At 56.2% G+C, this 23,130-nt stretch overlaps 2 protein-coding genes across 2 annotated transcripts; both read left to right on the top strand.

The window, feature by feature from the left end:
* The first annotated feature begins 12,799 nt into the window (after window positions 1-12,799).
* Window positions 12,800-18,762, top strand: CA11 (carbonic anhydrase 11). The gene is made up of 9 exons (XM_051989748.1): window positions 12,800-12,933; window positions 13,256-13,330; window positions 14,287-14,429; window positions 14,986-15,171; window positions 15,355-15,450; window positions 17,265-17,337; window positions 17,468-17,622; window positions 17,948-18,113; window positions 18,673-18,762. Exons 1-9 carry the CDS (start codon window positions 12,867-12,869, stop codon window positions 18,687-18,689), a joined length of 978 nt encoding a protein of 325 aa, XP_051845708.1. The 5' UTR covers window positions 12,800-12,866; the 3' UTR covers window positions 18,690-18,762.
* Window positions 18,763-19,247: 485 nt separating this feature from the next.
* Window positions 19,248-23,099, top strand: DBP (D-box binding PAR bZIP transcription factor). Its single transcript, XM_051989749.1, has 4 exons — window positions 19,248-19,902; window positions 20,686-21,102; window positions 21,848-22,059; window positions 22,311-23,099. Exons 1-4 carry the CDS (start codon window positions 19,773-19,775, stop codon window positions 22,524-22,526), a joined length of 975 nt encoding a protein of 324 aa, XP_051845709.1. The 5' UTR covers window positions 19,248-19,772; the 3' UTR covers window positions 22,527-23,099.
* Window positions 23,100-23,130: the final 31 nt, after the last annotated feature.

The raw sequence follows: 23,130 nt of genomic DNA, 5'->3' as shown, positions 1-23,130 counted from the left end.
TTATGGAGAGAGGTTAAAAATAAACTCTCATCTATTTCTGGTAAATTACCCAGATCTTAAAATTCCTAGATTTCAGAAAGTTCTCAAAACCTGATAAACCTTGGAGAACAGAAGAAAATGCAGCATACTTAAAATTACATTGATTAATGAGAATAAATGTGGACCACTTATTAAATTACCCTGGAAGAAAAAGTACCTTGAAGTGCCAGGAATAGATACAGGTGTTAATAAGCTTCCCTACACCACAGAGTCATATTACTTCACAGTAGAACCATAACCTTAAGGATTTTTCTCAGGGGGGGACCCATGTCCCTCTGGGAAAGAAACCTGTAATATTTAAATTAGAAACACAACTCAAGCTTAACAACTGTCAAAGGTCCCCCAAAGTGAAGAAAGGAAATAAATTGTTAGAAAGTCTTCACATTTAGTATTTGGATTCATTTAAAGAATGGCAAGGATCCTCACTCTGCCCAAAAGCGGGCAAACTAAGAGGGGAAAAAAAGGAACAGGTAGTGTTTAGGAAGGAGGGGATGATAATTGAGACAGGACTAGTTATCTGGGGGCAGGGAGAGACAGGGAGAGAGAAAGATTGAGAAAGGGATACAGAGAGAAGGTAGAGATTCTACCAAAAATAATTCAGTAGGGAGTGAGTGAAGGAGGATGAGGTAGGGAGAGGGAGAATGAGAGAATGAGAATGAGGAAGGAAGAGGGGAGAGATAGGGAGATCTGAGCTAGAGATGAGCCCAGGAGAGAAGGGAAAGGGAGGAGGCTTTGGCCGATCACACAAAGGACTCCACGCTCCTAGGTGTTCCAGCAGCCTGAGGCAGAGATGACTTGCCCACTGCCCAAAACATTACACGCTATCTCAGAAGCCCAAAATATTTAAGATTGAATCGGGGTTAGTCTCAGAATGTCCTTCACTAGTCTCTTGACAAGTGGCTCTCCCTGCTCTGCTCCACGCAAGGGCAGCTCACCGTCTCTTGAGGAAACTTCTCCCATGTTGGGACAGCTCCAAGGGGTAGTTTTCCTGCCAGCTCATGACCTCAGTTCTCTGCCATTGTTCTTGAAGTTGTCCCGTGAAGCCAGACAGATCAGGTCTGATCTTCCTTGTAGCCTGTAGATAATCGAAGACAATAATCGCGCCTCCTTTGGGCATTCTCTCCTCCATATCCTTAAACTATGCAGGGAGGAAGGAGACGGGACTTTGAGGGACTGAGAAGACAGAGGCTCCTTATGCTGGTGTGCCTTTCTTCAATTTCCCCATTTCCCCCACTCTGGACACACCCGAGGATGGCCACTTGCTTGGCTGTCTGTGTCTGGATCAGGATCACCGCCATCTCTCCATCCATCAGGACCAAACTGAACTCATCATCTTTCCCTCCCATCACGCCTGTTGCTGCAGAGGACACCATCTCCCTAGTCACCTTGGCTCACCTTCGGGAGTCCTCCTTGACTCCTGCCCCATCCCCCATGCCCAATCAGCTGCCAAGCACCATTTACAGTCTCTCTCCCATACAGACATGTGCCCTTCCTTCTTCTGACACGGCCCCTCTCACCTCCTGCCCGGACACTGCACTAGTTCTGATGGCCTCCTTGCCTCACGTTTCCCTGCTCTTATCCATTTTCCATTCAGCTATCACACTGATGCATATCTAACCACGCCATCTCCCTATTCAATCAACTTAGGGTTCCTCCCTGTTGTCGTATCAAACATAACCTTGTCCGCTTGGCATTCTGAGCCCTTCACAGTCTTTCCAGATTATTTTTTTTTTACTTTTGCATCTCCTCCCTTCTCCTTGTACTTTGAGATTCAGTGATACTAGTCTTCTACTATTCCTCTAACTACACACCCCATCTCTCAGCTCCAGACACTTTTATTTGGAGTCTGTCATGTCTGGAACTTTCTCCTTCCTTATTTCTTAGCTTCCCTCAAGTCTCAGCTTCTCCTTTGAGAAATCTTTCTAATCCTCCTTCTTCCTTCTGCTGATTAGTTCCAATTTATCTTGTTTCCATCTTCTTTGTATGTAATTTATTTGCATATTATCTTTCCCATAAAACTGAGCCCCTTGGAACTGGGACTGTCTCCTGATTTTCTTTGTATCCCCCACACTTCATACAGGATCTGGCATGTAGCAGGCATTTAATAAGTGCTTGGTAACTCTCTGTTGTTGATAATTCCATCCCTCCCTATGTGTCAATCCTAAACCTATCCTTCCTCCATACCACAACCTCCAACTCTTGGAACTCCTTTGGATCATCACCCCTGCTCTCCCTTTACTTTCTTCCTTTCATGGCCTCGAGTACAACCCATTGTCCTACGATTGCTTAGGTCTTGACAATCTCCAGTCCTGAATTACCCCTGGAACCTGTTCCCTCACTTCTCCTCCTGTGCTGCTGAATGGAGCTGGAGCAAGTCAAGAAAATCATGTTGAGTGACTAGTCTACTACATATTTAGGCTAGCCCATCTTAACTGGACTCACTACAGAAGGATAATCTTTGCACTCCTCCCTAAAGGATTATCCATCATTTCCCTCTAAGGATTCTTCCCAACCTTCTCTTCTCCCCTCAAGCCTTCCACACCTCTCCCTCCTGGGACCCTCAGTTGAAGACCTTGACTTTTATTCATTAAGCAATGGAGTCCATTCACCATGAGTTTTCTCTTCTCCCCTCTTCATCAAATAATTCCTTCACATTATTCCTCACTTTTTACTCTTTTGCTTTAAGCTCTTATGATGAATTTTCCCTTCTGCTTGCCAAGGTCCACTTTCTGCATGTGCTGTTACTATACTCTTTACTATCCAAATCTAATTTGTTGCCTGTAATTTTATCTTCAGCACATTCTTCCTCCAGCAGAGCTGCTACCCTGGTACACGCCCACATCACTTTGATTATCCCCAAAGGGTCTGTCTCAAATCTCCCCCAACTCCATTCCGTTGTCCATTCAGCCTCCAAAGTGATTTTGTTTCTTTTTTACTGAAGCTTTTTATTTTCAAAACAAAAGCAAAGATAATATTTGACCATTGACCCTTGGAAAACCTTGTGTTCCCATCCCCCCCCTTCTCCCCCCACCCCCGTCCCCTAGATGGCAAGTAATACAATATATGCTAAACATGGTAAAAAAAATACATATTAAATCCAATATATGCATATATTTTTATACAATTATCTTGCTGCACAAGAAAAATCAGATCAAAAAAGTTTAAAAAATGAGAAAGAAAATAAAATTCAAGCAAACCACAACAAAAGGAGTGAAACTGCTATCTTGTGATCCACCCTCAGTCTTCTCTGTGGGTGTAATGGCTCTCTCTATCACAGGTCTATTGGATCTGGCCTGAATCGCCATATTGTTGAAAAGAGCCACATCCATCAGAATTGATCATCGTATAATCTTGCTGTTGCATTGTACATTGTTCTGGTCCCGCTCATTTCCTGTCCCAGCATCAGTTCCTGTAAGTCTCTCCAAGTCTCTCTGAAATCATCCTGCTGTCTTTTTTTACAGGACAATAATATTCTATAACTTTCACATACCATAACTCATTCTGATGGGCATCCACTCAGTTTCCAGTTTCTGGCCACTACAAAGAGGGCTGCCACAAACATTCTTGCACATACAGGTCCCTTTCCTTTCTTTAAAATCTCTTTGGGATATAAACCCAGTAGAAATACCGCTGGGTCAAAGGGTATGCACAGTTTGAGAGCCCTTTGGGCATAATTCCAGATTGCTCTCCAGAATGGTCGGATCTGTTCACAGTTCCATCAACAATGCATCAATGTCCCAGTCTTCCCACATCCCCTCCAACATTCGTCATTATCTTTCCCTGTCATCTTGGCCAACCTGAGAGGTGTGTAGTGGTATCTCAGAGTTGTCTTAATTTGCATTTTTCTGATCAATAATGATTGAGGGCACCTTCTCATATGACTAGAAATGGTTTCAATTTCTTCATCTAAAAATTGTTCATTCAAAGTGATTTTCTTAAAGTACTGGATTGCGCATGTTACCTCTCCCCTCCCCTTACTCATTATTCACCAGTAGCTCTTGATCACCTCCTGGATCAAATTCAAAATCTTCTAGTGTTCACAGTCCCTCATAACTTTCCCAATCTTCCCCTCGTTCTCTTTGTTCTAGCGCCACTGGCCTCTTGCCTGTTTCAGCTCTTGGCTCCGGACATTTGTTCTCCCTGTTCCAGGATCTGGAATGCTCTTTCTTCTCATCTCAGCATCCTTCAAGTTCCAACCAACACCCTGCCACCAACAGGAAGCCTTTCTCCATCTTCCTCCTATCTATGTCTTCCCTTCTGTTAATTATTTCCAGGTTGTTCCCTATATAACAGGATTGTATATAGATATCAGCATGTTGTCTCCCTTGGTTATTTTTGTCTTTCTTTGAGTTGCCAGCACTTTGAACAGTGCTTGACATCAAAGTCTTTCAGAAACAGATTATAAATCCAGCTCATCATACCTCCCTCTCCCTCACACCCTCTGGTTCAGCCCGTTGGAATTGTTGTTCTTATGAATCATTCCATCATTCAGAGACAGGAGCTGTTCCTCTATACCTGTCATGTTCTCCCCTTCCTTATTTCTGCACTCTAGAAACCTCTAGCTTCATTTCAGGGTCAGCTCTAGCCCCATTTTTTCCCCAAGATCCTTTCTGATTCCTCCAGATATCAGCTCTTTCCCTCTTTCCCTCTCTGCTGGGAAAGGAGATCCAGACCCTCTTCCAGATTTGGGGGGAGGTGTTGGATAGGAAGGCCACCTGAGTTCTGTCTTAAACCTTGTTGTTCTTTATGCTTGAAGAGGCCCCAAATGACATGACTTATCGGGTTATCACCTGCCCAGAACCGGGTTCTAATCTGTGGATGGCTGGAGCAGAACAGAAAGATAAATGAGCCAGAAATCAAACAGAAGCTTATTTTCAAAGAGAGGGAAACAGCCCCACTCCAATGGGAGGGACCTGAGGCGGGGCAGGGAGAGCTTAGTTCCCACGCAAGTGGCCACACCGTGAGTGTCGCCCTGACAATGAAGTGTAACAGCAACAAGGTTTTCACAGCAGGGCCTCGGGACCGGAACACGGACACAGAAGGCGCTCACCTGAGCTCAGACACACCTGCACTGGCCAGAGCAACACCATGATTCTACAAAACAACTCTGGGACTTTGCTGAGATCATCCAGAGGCGATCGCAAAGGATCGTTGGCAGGGCTAAGGTCAGTGTGGCTGATCAGACCAATCCGAGCTGGGAAGGCTCTAACTCAGATAGTCCCATGAACATCTGGGGTGGAGAGAGTGCTCAGTGTCCACATCTTGGGGTTCCTTGGGCTTCTTGGGTGCGGGCACTCCATGCTTCTTCTGACCTCCATGTGAGCGTGGGCCTTGTGTCCATCTTCTGTGAAATAGGCTTTTAGGAAGGAGACACGAACCCCATACAGACTCCTCGAGGGTCACCGAGGCTTTGTGTCCCAAGCTGCTCTCTTCTTTCGAGGTTTTCAGGTCACCACTTCTATCAGCTCTTCTCTTCCCTCTCTGACTGCTCCTTCTCTTTCTCCTTTCCTGGATCCTCCTGCAGGTCACAATCTCCGATCCCAAGTATCCCTCAGGGTCTTTTCTGGGCCCTCTACTGTTCTTCTTCCTCCGTACTACCTCACTTGGGGGGTCTCCTCAGTTCCCATGGATTTATTTACCATCTTTAAGCTGAGGATTCTCAAAACTATCTTTCCTGCCCCAACCTCTCAGTTAAGCTCCTTCCCCAATTAAATGTCCAGTAGACATCTTATACTCATCATGTCCAAGACAGAATTCAGCATCTTTCCCCTTACAGCCTCCCTCCCTCCTTTCCTGCCTTCCCTGTTACTTAGAAGGCACCACCATCCTCCCAGTGCACAACTCTGGAGTCATGCCGAACTCCTCATTATGTCTCACCTCCTACATCCAACTTGTTGCCAAGATTTCACCATAGCATTAACTCCCCAGTACATCCCCTTCCCTCTTCTGACACTGCCCTCACCTTGGTGAAGACCCTGCTCACTTAGATGGGGGTTAGGGCAGTAACTGCCTCAGGTTTCTCCCCATTCCAAGCCTTTCTCCATTCAGCCACCAAAGCCATTTTTCCTAAAGTGCAGGTTAGATTATATCTACCCCCTCTATTCTGGAAACTCCAGAGGCCCCTTAAAGTGCCCATGAGCAAAGACAAAATTCTCTTTTGGGTGTTCAAAGTTCTTCTGAAATGGACCCCTCCTACTTCTCCAACCATCTTACATCTCACCCCCAACATATATTTTTGGATGACACTGGTTTCCTTGCTGCTTCACAAACAGGATCCTCCATCTCGGGGCTCGGGGCTGTCCCCCATGCCTGGAACACTCTCCTCCTCCACTCGGATTACTAAACTCCCACCTTCTAAGGTGGGAACCTTCTTCATCCCAGTGTCTTCTCTCTGTTAAGCATCTTCTCTGTATCCTGTATCTAGCTTGCTTTGTCCACATTTGTTTGCATGTTGTCTTTCCCTTTAGGTTGTAAATTCTTTGAGAGAAAGGATAATCTTTTGCCTTTTTCTGTATCTCCACTGCCTGGCATATAAGAGGTACTTAATAAAAGCTTAGTGACTGAGGTCTTTTCTCAAACTAGACTGCCCAGAGTTCCAGCTCTACTGAGGAGAGTGCAACTTTGTAAACTGTTGGCATTTTTGTTTTTCTTCCCGGGTTATTTCTACCTTCTGAATCCAATTCTCCCTGTTCAACAAGAGAACTGTATGGTTCTGTACACACATATTGTATCTAGGATTTGCTGTGATATATTTAACATGTATAAGACTGCTTGCCATCTGGGGGAGGGGATGGAGGAAGGGAGGGGAAAAATCAGAACAGAAGTGAGTGTAAGGGATAATGTAAAAATTACCCTGGAGGAGAGCGCAGCTCCATTGGGCTGGCCACGTGGTTCCAATGCCAAATGTATGCTTGTTAAAAACATATTTTATGGAGAGTTTACACAGGGCAATCACTCACAAGGGGGTCAGAAAAAGTGATCAAGGACACTCTCAAGGTCTCTCTTAGGAACTTTAGAATCGATTGTATGACATGGGAAACCCTGGCACAGGACAGTCAGGAATGGCGTGCCCTCCTTGGAGAGGGTGCCATGCTCTCCGAGTAAAGCAGAATTGGAGCAGCTCAGAAGAAATGTGAGCTGCAAAAAGCTAGAGAAGTCACCCCAAATGTTCCCTAAATGAGGGAAAAGGGGCCTATTTGTGTCCGATCTGTGGCGGTGCACTCTGAGCCACAGTCAGCCACACTGTAATTTGACTACAAATGATTGGCTGACTGTACTGTTCACTGAAGGAACGGAGAATGAGACCTAGACTTTGTCCAGGTCAGATCCTCAGAATGTCAAAGTTCAAAGAAACAGCAGAGGTCTCCAGGCCAGAATTTTCCAGACCACTTACCTGACAGATGCTATGACTGGTCTCTGTTGGAGGACTTCCAGTGACAGGAAACATACTACACCCAGGTGGTCCATTACACTTTGGGATAACCCTCCCGGCTTCTTCAACTTCCACTGAAATTATCTGGCAGATAATTCTGGAGAGCAATTTGGAATCATGCCCAAAGGGCTGTAAAACTGCGTTCCCTTTGATCCAGCAATGTCTCTGCTGGGCTTGTATCCCAAAGAGATCATGAGGAAGGGAAAAGGACCCACATGTGAAATAATGTTTGTGGCAGCCCTCTTTGTAGTGGCGAGGAACTGGAAACTGAGTGGCTGCCACCCATTAGTTAGAGAATGGCTGAATAAGTTCTGGTACATGAGTATTATGGAATAATATTGTTCTGTAAGAAATGACCAGCAGGATGTCAGAGAGGCCTGGAGAGACTTACATGCATTGATGCTGAGGGAAATGAGCAGGACTAGATCATTGTACATGACAACAGCAAGATTATAAGATGATAAATTCTGAAGGACAAGGCTTTCTTCAACAATGTGATGATTCAGGTCAGTTCCAATAGACTTGTGATGGAGAAAGCCATTACACCCACAGAGAGGACTGTGGGAACTGAGGGTGGATCACTGTTATGAGCCAGAACTCTGAACTTGAAACAAAGGATTCTTATAAGGTACTAAGTCAATGGAATTGATAGACAATAGTTATCTAACTTAGCAGGGTTCAGTATGGTTGATTTAATCCTACAAGGAGATGTTATGGGTCAGAACTTGAAACTAGGTACTAAGTGGATTTGAGGAGACAATGGTTAAATCTAGTTTAGCATCGATTTAATCCTACAACAAATAATGGTTTCCTAGTGATAGAATGATTGGTGTATACTCAGTGTACAGCTCTCAGGGCCAGAAGGACAAGTGCACTAGAAACTCTTGGAGGCTGAGATAGAACCAGAACAAGGGAAGCCCAGAGAAATGGTGGCCGGCTCTCCTCCTTCGCTTCCCCACTGAAACCAGCCGAGTCCTAAGAGAAGGAGACAAGACTTTGAAAGAGACAATAAAGGATTTGGACTTTAACACCTGGCTGGGGTTTTCTTGGGGTTCTCTGGAAGCAGCCTTCCTTTCAAGTCACTGAAAACCCCAACAAGAGAACATTACATTTTAGAGAAGAATATTACAGATCACAACAGCATTTTCACTCTTTTTGTTGTAGTTTGCTTGAATTTTCTTTTCTTTCTCATTTTTTTAAACTTTTCGATCTGATTTTTCTTGTGTAGCAAGAATATGTATATGGAAATATGGATAGAAGAATTGCACAAGTTTAACCTATATTGAATTACTTGCTGTCTAGGAGGAGAGGGTGGGGGGAAAGGAGGGAGAAAAAGTTGGAACACAAGATTTTGCAAGGATGAATGCTGAAAACTATCTTTGCAAATTTTTTTGAGAAAAAAAGCTATTATTAAAAAAATATATCTGACAGGATCTGCTCTTTCTCTGCTTTCCGATGGTAAACTCGAGGGTTTTTAGGTTACTACTAAGAAGGTATAAGAACAGTAAGTCCAAAACATCCCTAAAAATTGTCTGGGGCGCTCTACCGCAAGTATATACAGGCCTGTGGGAAAATGGGCTCTGATTATAGAAAATACATTTGACTGAAGACTCCTGCTTGGTGAAACCCTTTTCATGAGTCCATAGTAAGTGGTGCGCGGGGTGACACTTCTGGAAGGTGCTTCTCCTCCGGGGTGGCGGCTTTCTGTGACTGTTTTCAGAGTTCTCTCTGACTTACTTTGTCTCTTTAATAATATGCTCCTGGGTGGGGAGTAATGTAACCCGCCCCCCCCCCACTTTACTTTCCCTGTGTTGCAGGTGCAGGGCCTGCGGCCAAGACACTCCAGAGTCCTGGATTGCTTGGCGCTGACTGATTCCAAGGTTACAAGTCTCTATTTAAAGCTCCCCGGAAGGGTTAGACAATCATATCTTTCCCTTCTTGATCCAATTAAAGCGAAGTTCTCACCTCTGGAAGAAATCATCCCCCAGCAGTTTCAACCTTCAGGCTTTGGCAACTCTGCTTGGAGCTGGGAAGGGAAGCTCCTTCTCCCTTTCCGAAGGCCTCCAGCTCTCCAGCCCACTTTCCCTTTTTATCTTGGTCCTGTGCTCTGGGGTCAAACAGATCAAAGACAATTAGGTTTCCTGGGGAGCCCATTTCTTCTCCAGGGAACGTCCCCCTTCTTTTCAACAGATGCTGCTGCTTGCTGGGAGCTCCCGGCCCTTCCCCAGGCTGGCCGGCTTTCCGGGACTGTCCTTCTCAGGCCATTGGCCCAGCGCTCGGATCCGGTCTGGCCAAGGGAGGATGGTAAGACCATCGCCCCCCTCCCCCCTCGCTGGCTGTGGACCCCGAGATCTTCTCATTGCTTTCTCAACGAACCCCCTGACCAGTTCCTGGGCGGGGCAAAGGCTTCGAGAGCTTGCAAGGGGGGCTGGAAGAAGGAGTTCAGGGTCCTCTCCACGGTGGGAGCCTCAGACTCCGCTGGCTGCTACGAGGCCCAAAGGTTCTGAGCCCCATGTGCCCCCAGTGCTAGGCGGGGGCTGGGAGCCGGCTGGAAGGCCTGGGGGAGGGGTGAGGTGGGAGGGCCTACGGAACCTGCCTGCCAAGGGAAAGAAGGACTGGTCCATGTGTTTCTCCCTGACCCCAACCTTGTTCCCAGTGCCCGAGACTGATGGCCATGAAATCGACAGCTGGAGCCCAGCGCAGGCCCGCTCGGCTCTCCGGTTTCCACGCCTCCCCCTCCCCCTCCCTGTACCTTTCCCCCACTTTCCCCGCAGACTTTCCACCCGATCCCTTCCTCCCTGCCCCTCTGTCTGGAGGCCCCCTGGGCTCCCAGATGCCTCTTTTTTCTATCCAGTCTTTCCGTGCAGTAATACAGTCTCCAAGGAGACGCTGTGATCCCCCCCTCTCCACCCAGACCCCGCAGGACCTCCAAGTCGCCACAGAATCCGGTGCCCCTCAAACCAGCAGCCCCCGCCTCCCGTCCATCACCGTGCAGAAGGAGCCCTTTCCTTTCCACCTCAATGCTTCCCCCCATTTTCCCCAGCGCCCAAGGCTGGGAGCCCTTCCCAGGCCCTGTTCCCGCTCCCAGCCCGTGTCCGAGTCTCTTTGGATCCCACAGCACCCGGCACACAGTAGGCATTTAATTAATGCTTATTGATCGGCTTCTGCGGAGCCGCACTCTGAAGGCCTTGGCGCCCGCGGTTCCTTCAACACCAGAAGCAGGATCTCGGCAGTGATGCTCCGAACCCCAAGGAAGCACGTGAAGCCTTTTCTTCTGGGAAAACTCCCCAGAGGTTTAGAACGTAAGCTCCTGGAAGGCTTTCCTGCTTGTTTCCAATACAGGCTTTGCACACAGTAAGTGATTAATAAATGCTTTTTATTCATTCACCGACTGGTGCAGGTCCTGCTCACCTCCCGCCTGGACTTCTGAAAGTCTCCTGGGGAATGGGAGGGGGAGTCTGCCCTCTCTGATCCGTTCTGCATCCATCCACTAAAGAAACGTTCCTCAAACGCAAATCTGATCATGGAACCTCTCCCCCCCTTACCTAATAAATTTCAGTGGCTCCCTATTACCTCCGGAACATGTTCCGCGTGGTCGTCAGAGCTCTTCATATCCCATCTTTCCAGTGGCCTAAGCCTTTGTGCCCTCTGATCCCTGCTGCTCCCAGAGCGAGACCCTCATCTCCCAGCTTCGGGCAGTTTCTCTGTGTCCCCCAGGCCTGGACCCCCCCTCCACTCCTCTGACTACTGCTCTCCCTTTCTCTAAGCCCGCCCTCTCCAAGAAGCCTTTCCCAGCCCCCCATCCTGCCCAGAACTTTGGTCTCTCTTCCTCTGACTGTGTCTCCCATTAGACTTTTCCAGGGCAGGGATGGCCTTTTGCCTCTTTGTATCCCGCAGCCCTGGCACACAGTAGGCGTTTAATTAATGCTTATTGGTTGGTTCCTTTGGTGAGCTGTCTCTCCGGTGTCTCTCATTGTTTTCCTCTCTCCTGCTTTGCTGCGGTTCTCCCTCTTGCCTCCTTTCCTTCCTTTCCCAGTCTCTCTTTTCTGTCTCTGCCTTTAGAGATCCGCGCGTCCCAATGGCGGCCCCCAACCTCTATTTTCGTGGTCTCTGACTCCCTCTGGTGGTTCCTTCTGCTCACTACAGCCAGACTTTCCCCCAGAGGATCCCCAAGCTCCATTAAGGCAGCCCCAGGCGCAGGATGGAGAGAGGAGGGGGAAGAGTGGATTAAGAGGCTGGCCTGATGCTGCCTGAGAAGATCAGGAGGTTTTAGGGGGGAGGTAGGTGGGAGGAGGGCAGGAGCTAGACCCAGGAAAGACTCGGATTCTTCCCGATCCACCTTAAGGCTCCCCCTCCCCCTCCCCTCTCCTCCTGCAGAGAATGGGAACTGCCAGGACGGGGCCCCAGGTGTCTGGACCACTCCTCCCCCCCCTCCCCAGTGCAGCTTGAACAGGGGACCCTCCTCTCCCTGTCTTCCCGATTCCCCGACTTAAGCCCCCACCTCCCCAAACCAAGAGAGACACAGAGAAAGAAGGGGGGAAGGGAGGGAGAAGCAAGAAACTGGAGAGAGAAACAGGGGAGAGGAGGGGCAAAGAGAGGGAGAGGGAGGGGGAGGGAGAGAGAAGCAGGGGAGAAAGGGAGGGGGCAGAGAGAGGGGAGGGGGGAGGAGAGGGAGAGAGAATCCAGAGAGAAGGTGGGGAAGGTAGGATTGAGAGAGGAAGGTAGAGAGAGGGAGAGAAAAATAAGAGGTGGGGAGAGATCTAGGCAGGGAGGGAAGAGGGACAGAGGCAAAGCTGAGTAGGGTGGGAAGAGAGGTGCAGGTAAAAGGGGGAAACATCCTGAGAGAGAGAGAGAGAGAGAGAGAGAGAGAGAGAGAGAGAGAGAGAGAGAGAGGAGGGAGAGAGAGAGAGAGAGAGGAGAATTTGAGGTTTATAAAGAAGGAATGAACTGAGGAAGAAAAAAGACAGAAAGGGAGCAGATACAGAGCAGGAAAGAGGGGAGGAAGGAGTGAGAGACAGAAAGCCAGAGACAGACACAGGGAAAGAGAAGACAGAGGAGGGGAAGGTAGTTACAGAGAGAGAGAAAGAAAAAATCGGAAGAGACGGGAGAAAAGAAAGCGAGAGGCTGACTAAAGGGAGGAAAAGACAGGGAAGGGGCAGGGGCAGGCTCGGAGCAGGGGGAAGAGCCCCCTCCACTGTCGGGGTACTTGGAGACCACAGGCCCCTTGACTGGGGTGGGGAGGGGTGAGAAGGGGTGTGTTGGAAAGCAGGAGAGGCAGAGACACCATCCCCCGAGAGACAGGGAGACAGAGACAGAAGAGGGCCGGGGGCGGGGAAGGGGGGAGGGGAGAAGAGACCCCCGAAGGCCTGGCTGCCTGGACGTGTGAGCCGGAGTGATGGGGGGCCCCGTCCGCCTCAGTCCTCCCCGGGCCCTGCTCCTTGGGGCGGCCCTAGGGGCTGCAGGTAAGAGTCCTGGGATGGGAGCGCAGTAAGGGGAGACTTCTCCCCGCGGGGCACACGGAGACTTCGGAGAGAAAGGCAGATTCCCCGCAGAGAGGATTTCTGAGAACTCCCAGACCTCCCCGAGAGAGACACCGGGGCAGGGGGCGGAGGCGGGAGGCTGGAAGCCCGGAGGGATCGCGGAGGCTGGAGCGCTTTGGGGGGGGGGCACTCAGGCAAGTCCCCAAAGCCCCTGGGACGGCCCAGGCGTGCTGCGGCTGGGAGGGGAGGGGGCGAAGAGGAGGGGGAGGGCTTTCGACCTGCCCATTGCCCCCTCCTCTCCCAGCTCACATCGGCCCGGCGCCTGCCCCAGAGGACTGGTGGACGTACAAAGATAATCTCCAGGGAAGCTTCGTCCCAGGTGCCCCCAGTGTGGGACCCCGCGTCGCGCTCCCCGCCCCCACCCCCGCAGACCCGCCCCCTCTGGGATCCGAAGGCATGCTCTCCGCTAAGTCCTGGGATAGCTTCCTTCCCCCGGGGCTCAACCTCACCTCGCCTCTCACCACCCCAAGAGCCCGGACCCCGGCGTCCCCTTCCCCAGCCCCTCGGGCTCTGGCGACTCCTCTGACCGCCTTCCCCCCGTCGGAAATCTAGCCCACTCTTCCCCCAGCCTTGCCCCTTCCCGCCCCTCCCCCAGGGGCCCCAGCGTCCTCTCTCCCAGACTCCTTTTCCTCCCGGGGAACCCAGGCGTTCCCTCTCGTCCGAAGACCCTGGCCTGTACTCCCCCGGATCCCTCCCGGCATCCCCTTCTCTCTCTCGGGACCCCAGCAACCCTTCCCCCAGCTCCCCTCGAGAAGGAGCCATTATAGATGCGCATCTGAAGTAGTGAGTGGGCGAGAGTGGAAGCCAAGCGCGGGGGCGGGCGACGCGCCAGCCTCGCTCCCGGGTTCCATTCCCGGGGACCCAGATCTCCACCCCTCCCCCTCGGCCCCCCGCAGTCCCACGACCCTCCAAACGGTCTGCCGTCAGGCCAAGGAAACTACAAGCCCCACAAGGCACTGGGGCCGAGGAGCAGCCGGGAGACACGCTAGCTTCCGAGACGTCTGCTGGGAGTTGTAGTTTTCTTGCTGGGTGACTCGGGTAGGGGAAGGGGAGATGGGGGGGGGGCACGGAATAAAGGGGCCTGACAAACTCTCAGGAACTCAGGATCCCCTCCTTCCGCTCCTGAGCGACAAGGACCCAGGAGTCTCCTTCCCCCAGCCTCTACCCCTCAAAGACTCGGACATCTCTTGACTCTCACACCCCAGAAAAGCCCTCCTTTCCCTTAGTAGTTGACAGCCCCTTCTCCTGCCTCCACCTCCCCTCCCTCACCCCCAGGGCCGCCCTTCTGGGGCCTGGTGAACGCCGCCTGGAGTCTGTGTGCGGTGGGGAAGCGCCAGAGCCCCGTAGACGTGGAGCTGAAGAGGGTGCTCTACGACCCCTTCCTGCCTCCTCTGCGGCTCAGCACCGGCGGGGAGAAGGTAAAGAGGCCCGGCCCTCGCAGCTCTGGGCCCCAGCGGCCCCTCCCCAGCCCCGCCCCTTCCAGGACCCAAGTGACCCCTCGGCCCAGCTCTGCTTTCCTAGTGACCTCTGGGAGAAGTCTCTGCCCGCGGCCCGTTGGGTCCCCGGCCCCGGCCTGGGGAGGGGAGCAGGGGGAGCCCTCCCGGAACCTGCCCGCCTGGGGCCGGGGCCAGAAAGCGGAGGTCTGCAAGCGTGGCTGAGACTGGGGGCCGGGGTCCAGAGCTGGGCGGCCCGGGGCGGAGGGGCCGGGGTCCAGAGCTGGGCGGCCCGGGGCGGAGGGGCCGGGGTCCAGAGCTGGGCGGCCCGGGGCGGAGGGGCCGGGGTCCTGCGGGCCCCCCGGAGCTGGAGCTGGGCCCCTGCTTCCAATGCTCCCGTTTGCTCATGCGAAGGATTCTGGGCAGAGAAACCAAGCTGGGCCCGATTCCCCGCCTCTCCCCCGGGAGTCTTGGGCAGGTTGCAGGAGGCCCGAGGCGGGGTTCTCGGCCCGGGCTCGCTGACCAGCTCTCTCCACCTTAGCTTCGGGGGACTCTGTACAACACTGGACGCCACGTCTCCTTCCTGCCGGCCTCTAGGCCTGTGGTCAACGTGTCCGGGGGGCCCCTCCTCTACAGCCACCGCCTCAGCGAGCTCCGGCTGCTCTTTGGGGCGCGCGATGGGGCCGGTTCCGAGCACCAGATCAACCACGAGAGCTTCTCAGCGGAGGTGACGGCTCCCCGTTGGTGCCGGGCAGGGCCTGGCGCTCCTCTGGCCCTGGCTGTCCCCCTGAGCCCCCTTAGCGGGCTCCCGACCCCATCCCCGCGCTGCTCCGCCCCCCCCCAGCTGGAGCCCCGCCCCCATCGCTGCCCCCTCCCCGTTGTGCCCGCCCTCACTCCGCCCTCCCTCCAGGTGCAGCTGATCCACTTTAACCAAGAGCTCTATGGGAATCTAAGCGCAGCCTCCCGGGGGCCCAATGGCCTGGCCGTCCTGGCGCTTTTTGTGAACGTGAGTTCAGACGCCCGGGTGTCAGAGGTGGCAAGGGGCTGGCGGAGAGACTCATGGGTCCTCAAGGGGTGGAGATTGGGGGGAGAGGAAGCTGGGAGAAAGGGTCCCCGGGGGACCTGAAGGAGGAAATGCCGGTACCCGAGAAGAAGGGGCACCCAGTCCGTGGGCCTGAGGACCCACGCAGGGAGCGCTGTGGGAACGGCCGGGCTCTTCGGAGGCCGGGAGATTGGGCTCGGGGTCCCCTCCGAGGCACCCCCTTCCCCCATGCCTGACTCCTGACACTTCCTTGGAGAGAGGGCCCTTCCCAAGGCCAGATATCCAGCCCTTCTCTGCGCATCTCCTCAGTTCTGGATTTAAATGCCCCTTGAAAGACTTGGGAGCTGTCCTCCATCCACAAGACGGCAGCGAAGGAGCAGGCTGGGTTCTGGGCACAGCGATGGCAGGGAACCCCGGGGTTCTGAGACGCGGGGCCTTCCCTCCGAAAGCTCCAAGCCCCGTGGAGGATGCTTGACCCAAATCAGCCCCTCGAAGGGCCCTCTGGTCTTTGAAGAAGCTGCAAAGGTGGAGCTTTGCAGACTGAGGAAGGGGTCCAGAGGAAGGGGCAGGCGCATTAGATACTGAGAAGGCTCCAGGCAAAGCCTCCCAGGCTCAAGAGCCCAGCTGGAGGTGCTGGGCACAGAGCCATCCAATGGGCTCAAGCAGTGAAGGGGTGGCCAAGGGTTAGCCGAGCTCAGGCTGGAGCCACTGGGGAGCCCTTCACTGGCAAAGTCCTCGGTGGCCCAGTGGAAGCCTGGGTGGCTCGGGGCCGCCAGACTTGAATTTGGAACCAGCCTCAGACTCTTTCTAGCTGGGGCCTCCTGGGCAAGTCGTGTCACCTCTGGCTCAGTATTCTCATAAGTAAAATGGGAATAAGAAAAGCAGTCCGCTCCCCCGGGGCTGTTGTGAGAATCAGACTGTGAAGCAATTAGCACAATCCCCGGGGTATCAAGGCCATATAAATCCCAACGATCGTTACTATAACATTGTTGCCCAGATGGGAGAGAATGAACTTGAGTCAGGAAGCAGAATGGGGCACGTGACCAGGGGTTTGAGCCCAGCAATCACTTGGTGGGGCCAAGATCTGGTGGGAATCCATTCTATGTGAAGTCTTAGGTGGCTGCCCTGCTCCTTTATCCCCTCAGTGCCCAGCACCCTGCCAAAAGCCCTGGTCTCCTCCCTTACCCCCTGCCTCCACTCAGAGGCCCTGGTCCCATCCCCCAACCCGCCCTTCCCCCTACTTAGAACCCAGCCAGAGGCCCTGGCCTCCTCCCACTGGACCCTCACTCAGCGCCCAGGGCCTCCTTTGAAGGATTAGCCCGAGCAAGAGAAGGCTCATGGGAATGGAGCAGCAGGAGGATTTTCAAGGCTGAAAGAGGGAGAGACCCCAGGGTGGGGTGCAGAAAGCCTTCCCCTCCCAGAGAGATGTTCCCGCCGCAGCCAGGGAGGAGGAGGGGGTCCCAAGCAGAGGCTAGAAATTCCAACGTAAGGGATTAGAGCCAGAAGGGAGCTTGGCAGCCATGTAATCCACGCCCCTTGTCATACAGACTCAGGAACGAGGGGGGAAAGCCTTGGGGTGCCCCAGGAAGCAGGGGCAGAGCTGGGGCCCCCAAAGGCCTTGGAAGCTTCCTGGACCCTTCCCTGACCCTTTGCTTGCTGGCGGGGGCCCATGAGTGGGGTTGGGGCCCGCGGAGAAGGCCTTCCTGCTAGGCCCGGGGCCAGGCCTCTATTGCCAGTCTCTGTCTCCCGGTCCTTCTCATCCTTGGCGTCCCATCCAGGTCGCTGCCAATTCCAACCCCTTCCTGAGCCGCCTCCTTAACCGAGATACCATCACCAGGATCTCCTACAAAAGTGAGTGGCCGGTTTCACTGCCGGTCCGGGGCTGGGGGAGGAGGGGACCCGGCTTCCTGCTGGGAGTGACGAGAGAACGGTGGGCCCCCCGGCTGGGCTCCTTCTCATCCCCCCGGGGCCTCTCTGGCAGATGACGCCTACTTCGTGCAGGACCTGAACCTGGAGCAGCTGTTCCCCGAATCTTTCGGCTTTATCACCTACCAGGGCTCCCTGAGCACCCCGCCCTGCTCGGAGACCGTCACCTGGATTCTCATCGACCGCGCCCTCAATGTCACCTCCCTGCAGGTGGCTCCCCCCTCCCCCCCCCTCTTCCTCCTCCTCCTCGGTTATCGGCAATCAGGGATTATGAGCCGAGTAGAAGAGGAGATGGGGGGGCGCGCGCTATGACGCAATCGGGTTGGACTTCGGGACTTCCAAGCCTTTGCCCTCTAACACCTCGTGCCCAGCTCAGGCCCGGCTTTGCGGCTTTGCGCCCTTGCGCCCTGACTTGCTAGCTGGACGTTCTGGTCCTCCCTGGACTTCACTTTTCCTCCAGTTTTGACTGAGCAATCTCTAAGCACCTCTAGCTCTTGCCTTCTGCACCTGAGTTTTCTCTGGTCCTCTGTCCCAGATGCACTCTTTGAGGCTCCTGAGCCAGAACCCGCCGTCCCAAATCTTCCAGAGCCTCAGCGGCAATGGGCGGCCCCTGCAGCCCCTGGCCCATCGCGCTCTCCGTGGGAACCGGGACCCGCGACACCCGGAAAGGCGCTGTCGGGGCCCCAACTACCGACTGCACGGTACGCCCTAGACCCACGAGGCGCGACTCCCCTCCCCTCTCCCCGCCCCCCTTCTATCCCAAACCCAGGGCTAGAAAGCGCGATGAAAAACTACAAGTCCCAAGAGACCGCGGAGCTGAAACGTAGGAAGCCGCGAGCCCTCCTGGGAGGTGTAGTTCCTGTCTCTTTCGCTCATTCTGGGATCAGCCTAAGCTCTGGAGGGATCCTGGCATTTGGGTGCCCCGGCTCAAGATCTGCCCCTTAGAATCAGGACGTCCTGGGAAACCTTCTCCACCAACCCCACGGAAGTTTAGGGACTATCAGTAGCCTGCTCCCGACATTCTCTCCTCCCAAAGAGACTTGGTACAGTCCACTCAGGACACCCTTCCCCCCTCAGCGTGGTAATACTTCCTCACTTCCTCGCGGTAATAAACAATGGTACATCCAGTGCACTCTAGGGACCAGGTTAGTTCTGTGCCCGATCCAGTCCAGTGGTACAAGCCAATCCCCCCTCCTGATTTCAGTGGTAGGCCCCATTCTGCCCGGACTTAACTTCCCCTCCTCCCCTTTTTTCTTGCAGTGGACGGTACCCGCTGAGAAGAGGACCTGCTTGCCTTCCCCCCCCCCCCCACCCGCAAAAGCTAAATCTATTAAAGAAGCAGAACACGTTCTTGTGTAGTTGGAGAAGCTGGGGTCCGAGGGCTTGGGGAAAAGGGGTATATGGGGAACGGCAGAAGGATGACGTAACCCTCTCCGTAAGCCGAAGGTTTTGGGGCTCCGCTCCCCCAGCTGGCCACGGCCCCTTTAACAACTCCCCCGCCTCTCACAAATTGCAACCTCCCTCCAGTCCTCAGGATTTGGCGGGTGGCACGCGCAGGGCCACGTGCTCCCCCCACCCCACCTCCCGCCCCGCCCCATTGTCCCCATCTGGGTCACAGCGCCCATCCTCATTGGAGGAATCTAGGTCAGGGCTCCGCCCCGCTCCCTCCCCGCCACGCGCTGGGGGGGGAAATGAAAACGAGCCAGGGAGCAGGCTCGAGGCAGGAGCATCCCCATTGGTCGGTCATTTCCCCAGCCCGCACCTGATTGGCCGGTGAATATAGAGCTAGGGAAGGCAGGGCGGGCGGGAGGGGAGGAGGGGCCACGAGGCACGAGGCGAGGCCAGGCCCGTAGAAGGAGGGGCGAGCGGGGTTGGGGCAGGCAGAGAGGCCGCCGTGGGGCCTGCACCAATCCACACCCCGCTCCCTCCCCCAGCCTGCTTTTTTTTTCTTTTGCATCCAAAGAAGTTTGCTGCGCCTTTGGCTCCGCCTGCTTCTCGGCCAGCCTCCATCCCCGTTGCACACTCCGACAGACACACATACACACACGCCTCCCCCGTGCAGGCTTGCCAAGCGCCTCCGATGTGCACGAGCTCAGGCTCGCGGGCTTTAAAGCACAGGGCGCCCGCCGCTGCCCGCTCGCCCGCCGGCACCTGGCCTCGCCAGAGCCCCTTGCAGACAGGCGCTCGCCCGGCCCACCCGGGGGTCTGCGAGCTGCCACGGACGCCTGGCTCCTACGCATAAGCGAGCCGGGGTTGGCAAGGGTCTCTGCCCCGGGGCACCGCGGCAACTGCTAGCCCGAAGTCTCCAAAGGTGCAGCCTCGTCGCCCATGAGCCGGTGACGGCCCCCAGCCCCCGGGGGATGGCGAGGCCCTCGAGCGACAGGTCCCCGGCCCCACAGCTGCTGGGCGGCCCGGCGGGAGGCGCGGCGCTGCACGGCCTGCGAAGCCTCCTGCAGGGGCCCGGGAAGACCAAGGAGCCGCCGGCCAGTTGTGAGTGTCCCGCGGCGGGACCCAGGCGTCCCCTTCTCCCCCGGGACCCCAGCGGCTATGGGCGGGCGGGGGTCGGGAGCTCACAAGGCTCGGACACGGGCCGGGGCGGGGCTTCCCGGGGTCACATGGGGCCGCGGGCCCAAGACGGGGCGGAGCCCTCTCCTGGCCCTGCCCGCCGGTTCGTGCCCCTTCGGGGGGCGCAAAGAGGAAAGCCCGGGCCTTGGGGATGGGTGCGAAGGGCTCAGGGGAGTCTAGGTCAGAAGTCGCTGACCCTGCCCTTGCTCTTCCCTGCGTGTCCCCCTCCCGTGTCGTCCCCTGCCCCGCGCCTCTGCCTCTCGGTGGCCCTCCGTGCGCGTCCCGCTCCCTCTCCGAGCTGCTGCTGTGTCCCCGCACGGATCCTCAACTGCCTCTCCTGCCCGGTCCCTCTGTGCCATCTTACTCCTCTGCCTGCGCCCCTGTTTCGGGCTGGATGCCCCATGGATCGCCCCCCGGGGCTTTCCCTCGGTCCTTTCCTGACTCCCCATTTCCGGGGCGCTGTCCGGCCTCTGCACCCCCTGCGTTTGTGTAATCGTTGTACTCCCTCCCCCCTCCGCCTCGTTCTGCGCGTCTCGCTCTGCATCTCACTGTCCCTCTCTGCGTCTGTCCCACTTTGCGCGTGTCCGTGACTCGCTGCCCCTGTGCCCCGTCTGCGTGTGACTTGCTGTCCCTGTGCCGCTCTGCGCCCCGCCCCCTTCTTTCCCCTCCTTTACCCCCCTTCCCCCGTCCGCCCCGTCTCTTCGCTAGGTCTCCTAAAGGACAAGGAGCGCAAGGCGGCGGCCGGCGGCAGCGAGGAAGTGGGCGGCCTTTTAGGGGTCTCGGGCCGGCCCCGCTCGGGCCCGGGTCCCGGAGCTCTGCTGGCCTCCCTGCTGTGGGAGCGGCCCCTGCCCTTCGGCGACGTGGACGACGTAGACCTGGACGCCTTTCTGCTGGAGCACGGGCTGCCGCCCAGCCCTCCGGACCCTGGGCCGCCGCCGCCCCGCGCAGCCCCTGCCCCTAACGCCGCCGCCCCGTCCTGTTCCTCGGGCTCCTCGTCCCCGGCCCCGTCCAGCTCTTCCTCCCCAGTGCCAACGCCCACGCCGGCCTCTCCACGGCTGACCTCGGGGGGACACGTATTGGGCCCCAGGGCCCTAGGCGCAGGTGGCTCGGGCTCCCAGCGCGCAGGTGCGCCAGGGCGAGGGAAAGGAGAGGGGAGATACGGGGCCCCGGGGGGGGGGGGGGGAGGGCAAGATCCCCGAGGGGGCGGCCCATCCGCCAGCCCCTCCAGTGAGGTCTGGGCCAGGCGATGTTTGAACTACAGCTCCCAGCAGCCCTTAAGATAGGCCGCTCGCTCTTCGCCCGAGTTTCTGCCGCGGGGCCTGCCGGGAACTGGAGTACCTCGGCCCGGCAAGTCTTCTGTGTCCTCCCTGGCCAGGCCCCGCCCGGGGCCGCAGCCTCACACTCAGGGCCCACGTGAGCCCCTCCCCATTCCCCAGGGCAGGCAGCCCCGAGCGGCGCGCGGTCACGTGCGGCGGGGGCGGGAGCGGAGGATGCCTAGACACGTGACTCCTCCCCTCACCCCCCCCCCCCTCCCCAGCAGCCTTGTCCTCGGCTGGCCCCGGCAGGCGGAGGGGAAGGGTGTGCGCATGCGCCTTGCTCTTCCTAGTGGGGAGGCCCTCTGGGTCCCGTCCTTTCTGTTCTCTCTCCCAGGCCCCTAGGACGGGTCTGGGGAAGCAGCAGGAGCGCTGCTGGCGAGACTGCCGGAAGGACTTCCCTCGCCCCCTCACTGCCCAAGTTCTGTTCGGTGTGGGGGAAGGAGGAGACAGGGAATGGACACGGTGACCCCAGAGTCAGGCCCCTCAGAGCAGCCCAAGCCGGGAGCTTCGGGGACCCCGCATTGCTCACTGTGCCCCTCCTCACTCTTGTTCAGGCCCGGCCTCCCGGGACACCCCCAGCCCGGTGGACCCGGAGTCGGTGGAGGTGCTGATGACTTTTGACCCCGACCCGGCCGACCTGGCCCTGTCCAGCGTCCCAGGCCAGGACACCTTTGACCCCCGGAAGCACCGCTTCTCTGAGGAGGAGCTGAAGCCGCAGCCCATCATGAAGAAGGCTCGGAAGATTCAGGTGCCAGAGGAGCAGAAGGTGAGCCTGCTTTGGGGGACCAGCCTCGCTGTACCCCAGGGGGTGAGGGGCTTTGGGGGCCACCTGGTGTCGGGCCAGCCCTTCCCCTCCCCGAGCCCCGGTTCCTTTGCCCCACGAGGGCAGCCCTGGCGGAGCGCCGCTGCCCTTCTGGCTGGTCGGCCGCCAGCCGAGTCTCCCCAAGCTTTGGGCTGCGGGCCGCCCGGAGGGCCGGCCTCGTCCGCACCCCCAACCCCGCCTGCCCGCCCCCCCAGGACGAGAAGTACTGGAGCCGGCGCTACAAGAACAACGAGGCGGCCAAGCGCTCGCGGGACGCGCGGCGGCTGAAGGAGAACCAGATCTCGGTGCGGGCGGCCTTCCTGGAGAAGGAGAACGCCCTGCTCAGACAGGAGGTGGTCGCCGTTCGCCAGGAGCTCTCCCACTACCGCGCCGTGCTGTCGCGCTACCAGGCCCAGCACGGGGCCCTGTGACGCCTCCCCAGCGCCCCCAGGCCCCACCCCGGCCTCCCCGTTTCCGGACACTGCCTCCTGGTCCCCACTGGTTGCCGGCTCCCACCTCCACCCCAGAACATTCTCCTTTGGGGAGGCCCTGGGCCCCACAACCCCAAGTTCTTGGCACACTGGGACCAGCAGGCTCTTCCCAGGAACACTGTGGCCCTGGGCAGACTTGGCCCCCTCCCCGGGCTGCAAGACACCCCTTCCTCCCTGGCCAGGACTGAGGGGCCAGCCCCGGGGAAGCGTCCCGCGGCAGCCCCATTACTCTCCCTTGAACTCTGCCCCCTGCCTGCCCACTAGTATGGCCGGGGATGGGCCGTCTGGGCTCCTCGAGGGGCTAAGGCCCAGGGATCAGTAGGGCACGGTGCTGAGATGATGATAAATCTATCTATATATATATATATATTTTTTAAGAAAAAAGTACAGACCCCTCCTCCTCCTCTGAGATGAGTGGGGGGAGGATGCGGGAGTTGGGGGGGCCCCCCTTCCCATTCCTTTGCTCCCTGGCCCTCTCCAACTGAATAACTCCAATAAACCATGAGAAGCTGAGCATCTGCTGCATGGGGGGCTGGAACCTCGG

This window comes from Antechinus flavipes, chromosome 3 (genome assembly GCF_016432865.1).
Source record: "Antechinus flavipes isolate AdamAnt ecotype Samford, QLD, Australia chromosome 3, AdamAnt_v2, whole genome shotgun sequence".
Lineage (NCBI taxonomy): Eukaryota > Metazoa > Chordata > Mammalia > Dasyuromorphia > Dasyuridae > Antechinus > Antechinus flavipes.
Note: the sequence above shows the minus strand (reverse complement) of the source record. Positions and strands in the feature narration are given on the sequence as shown.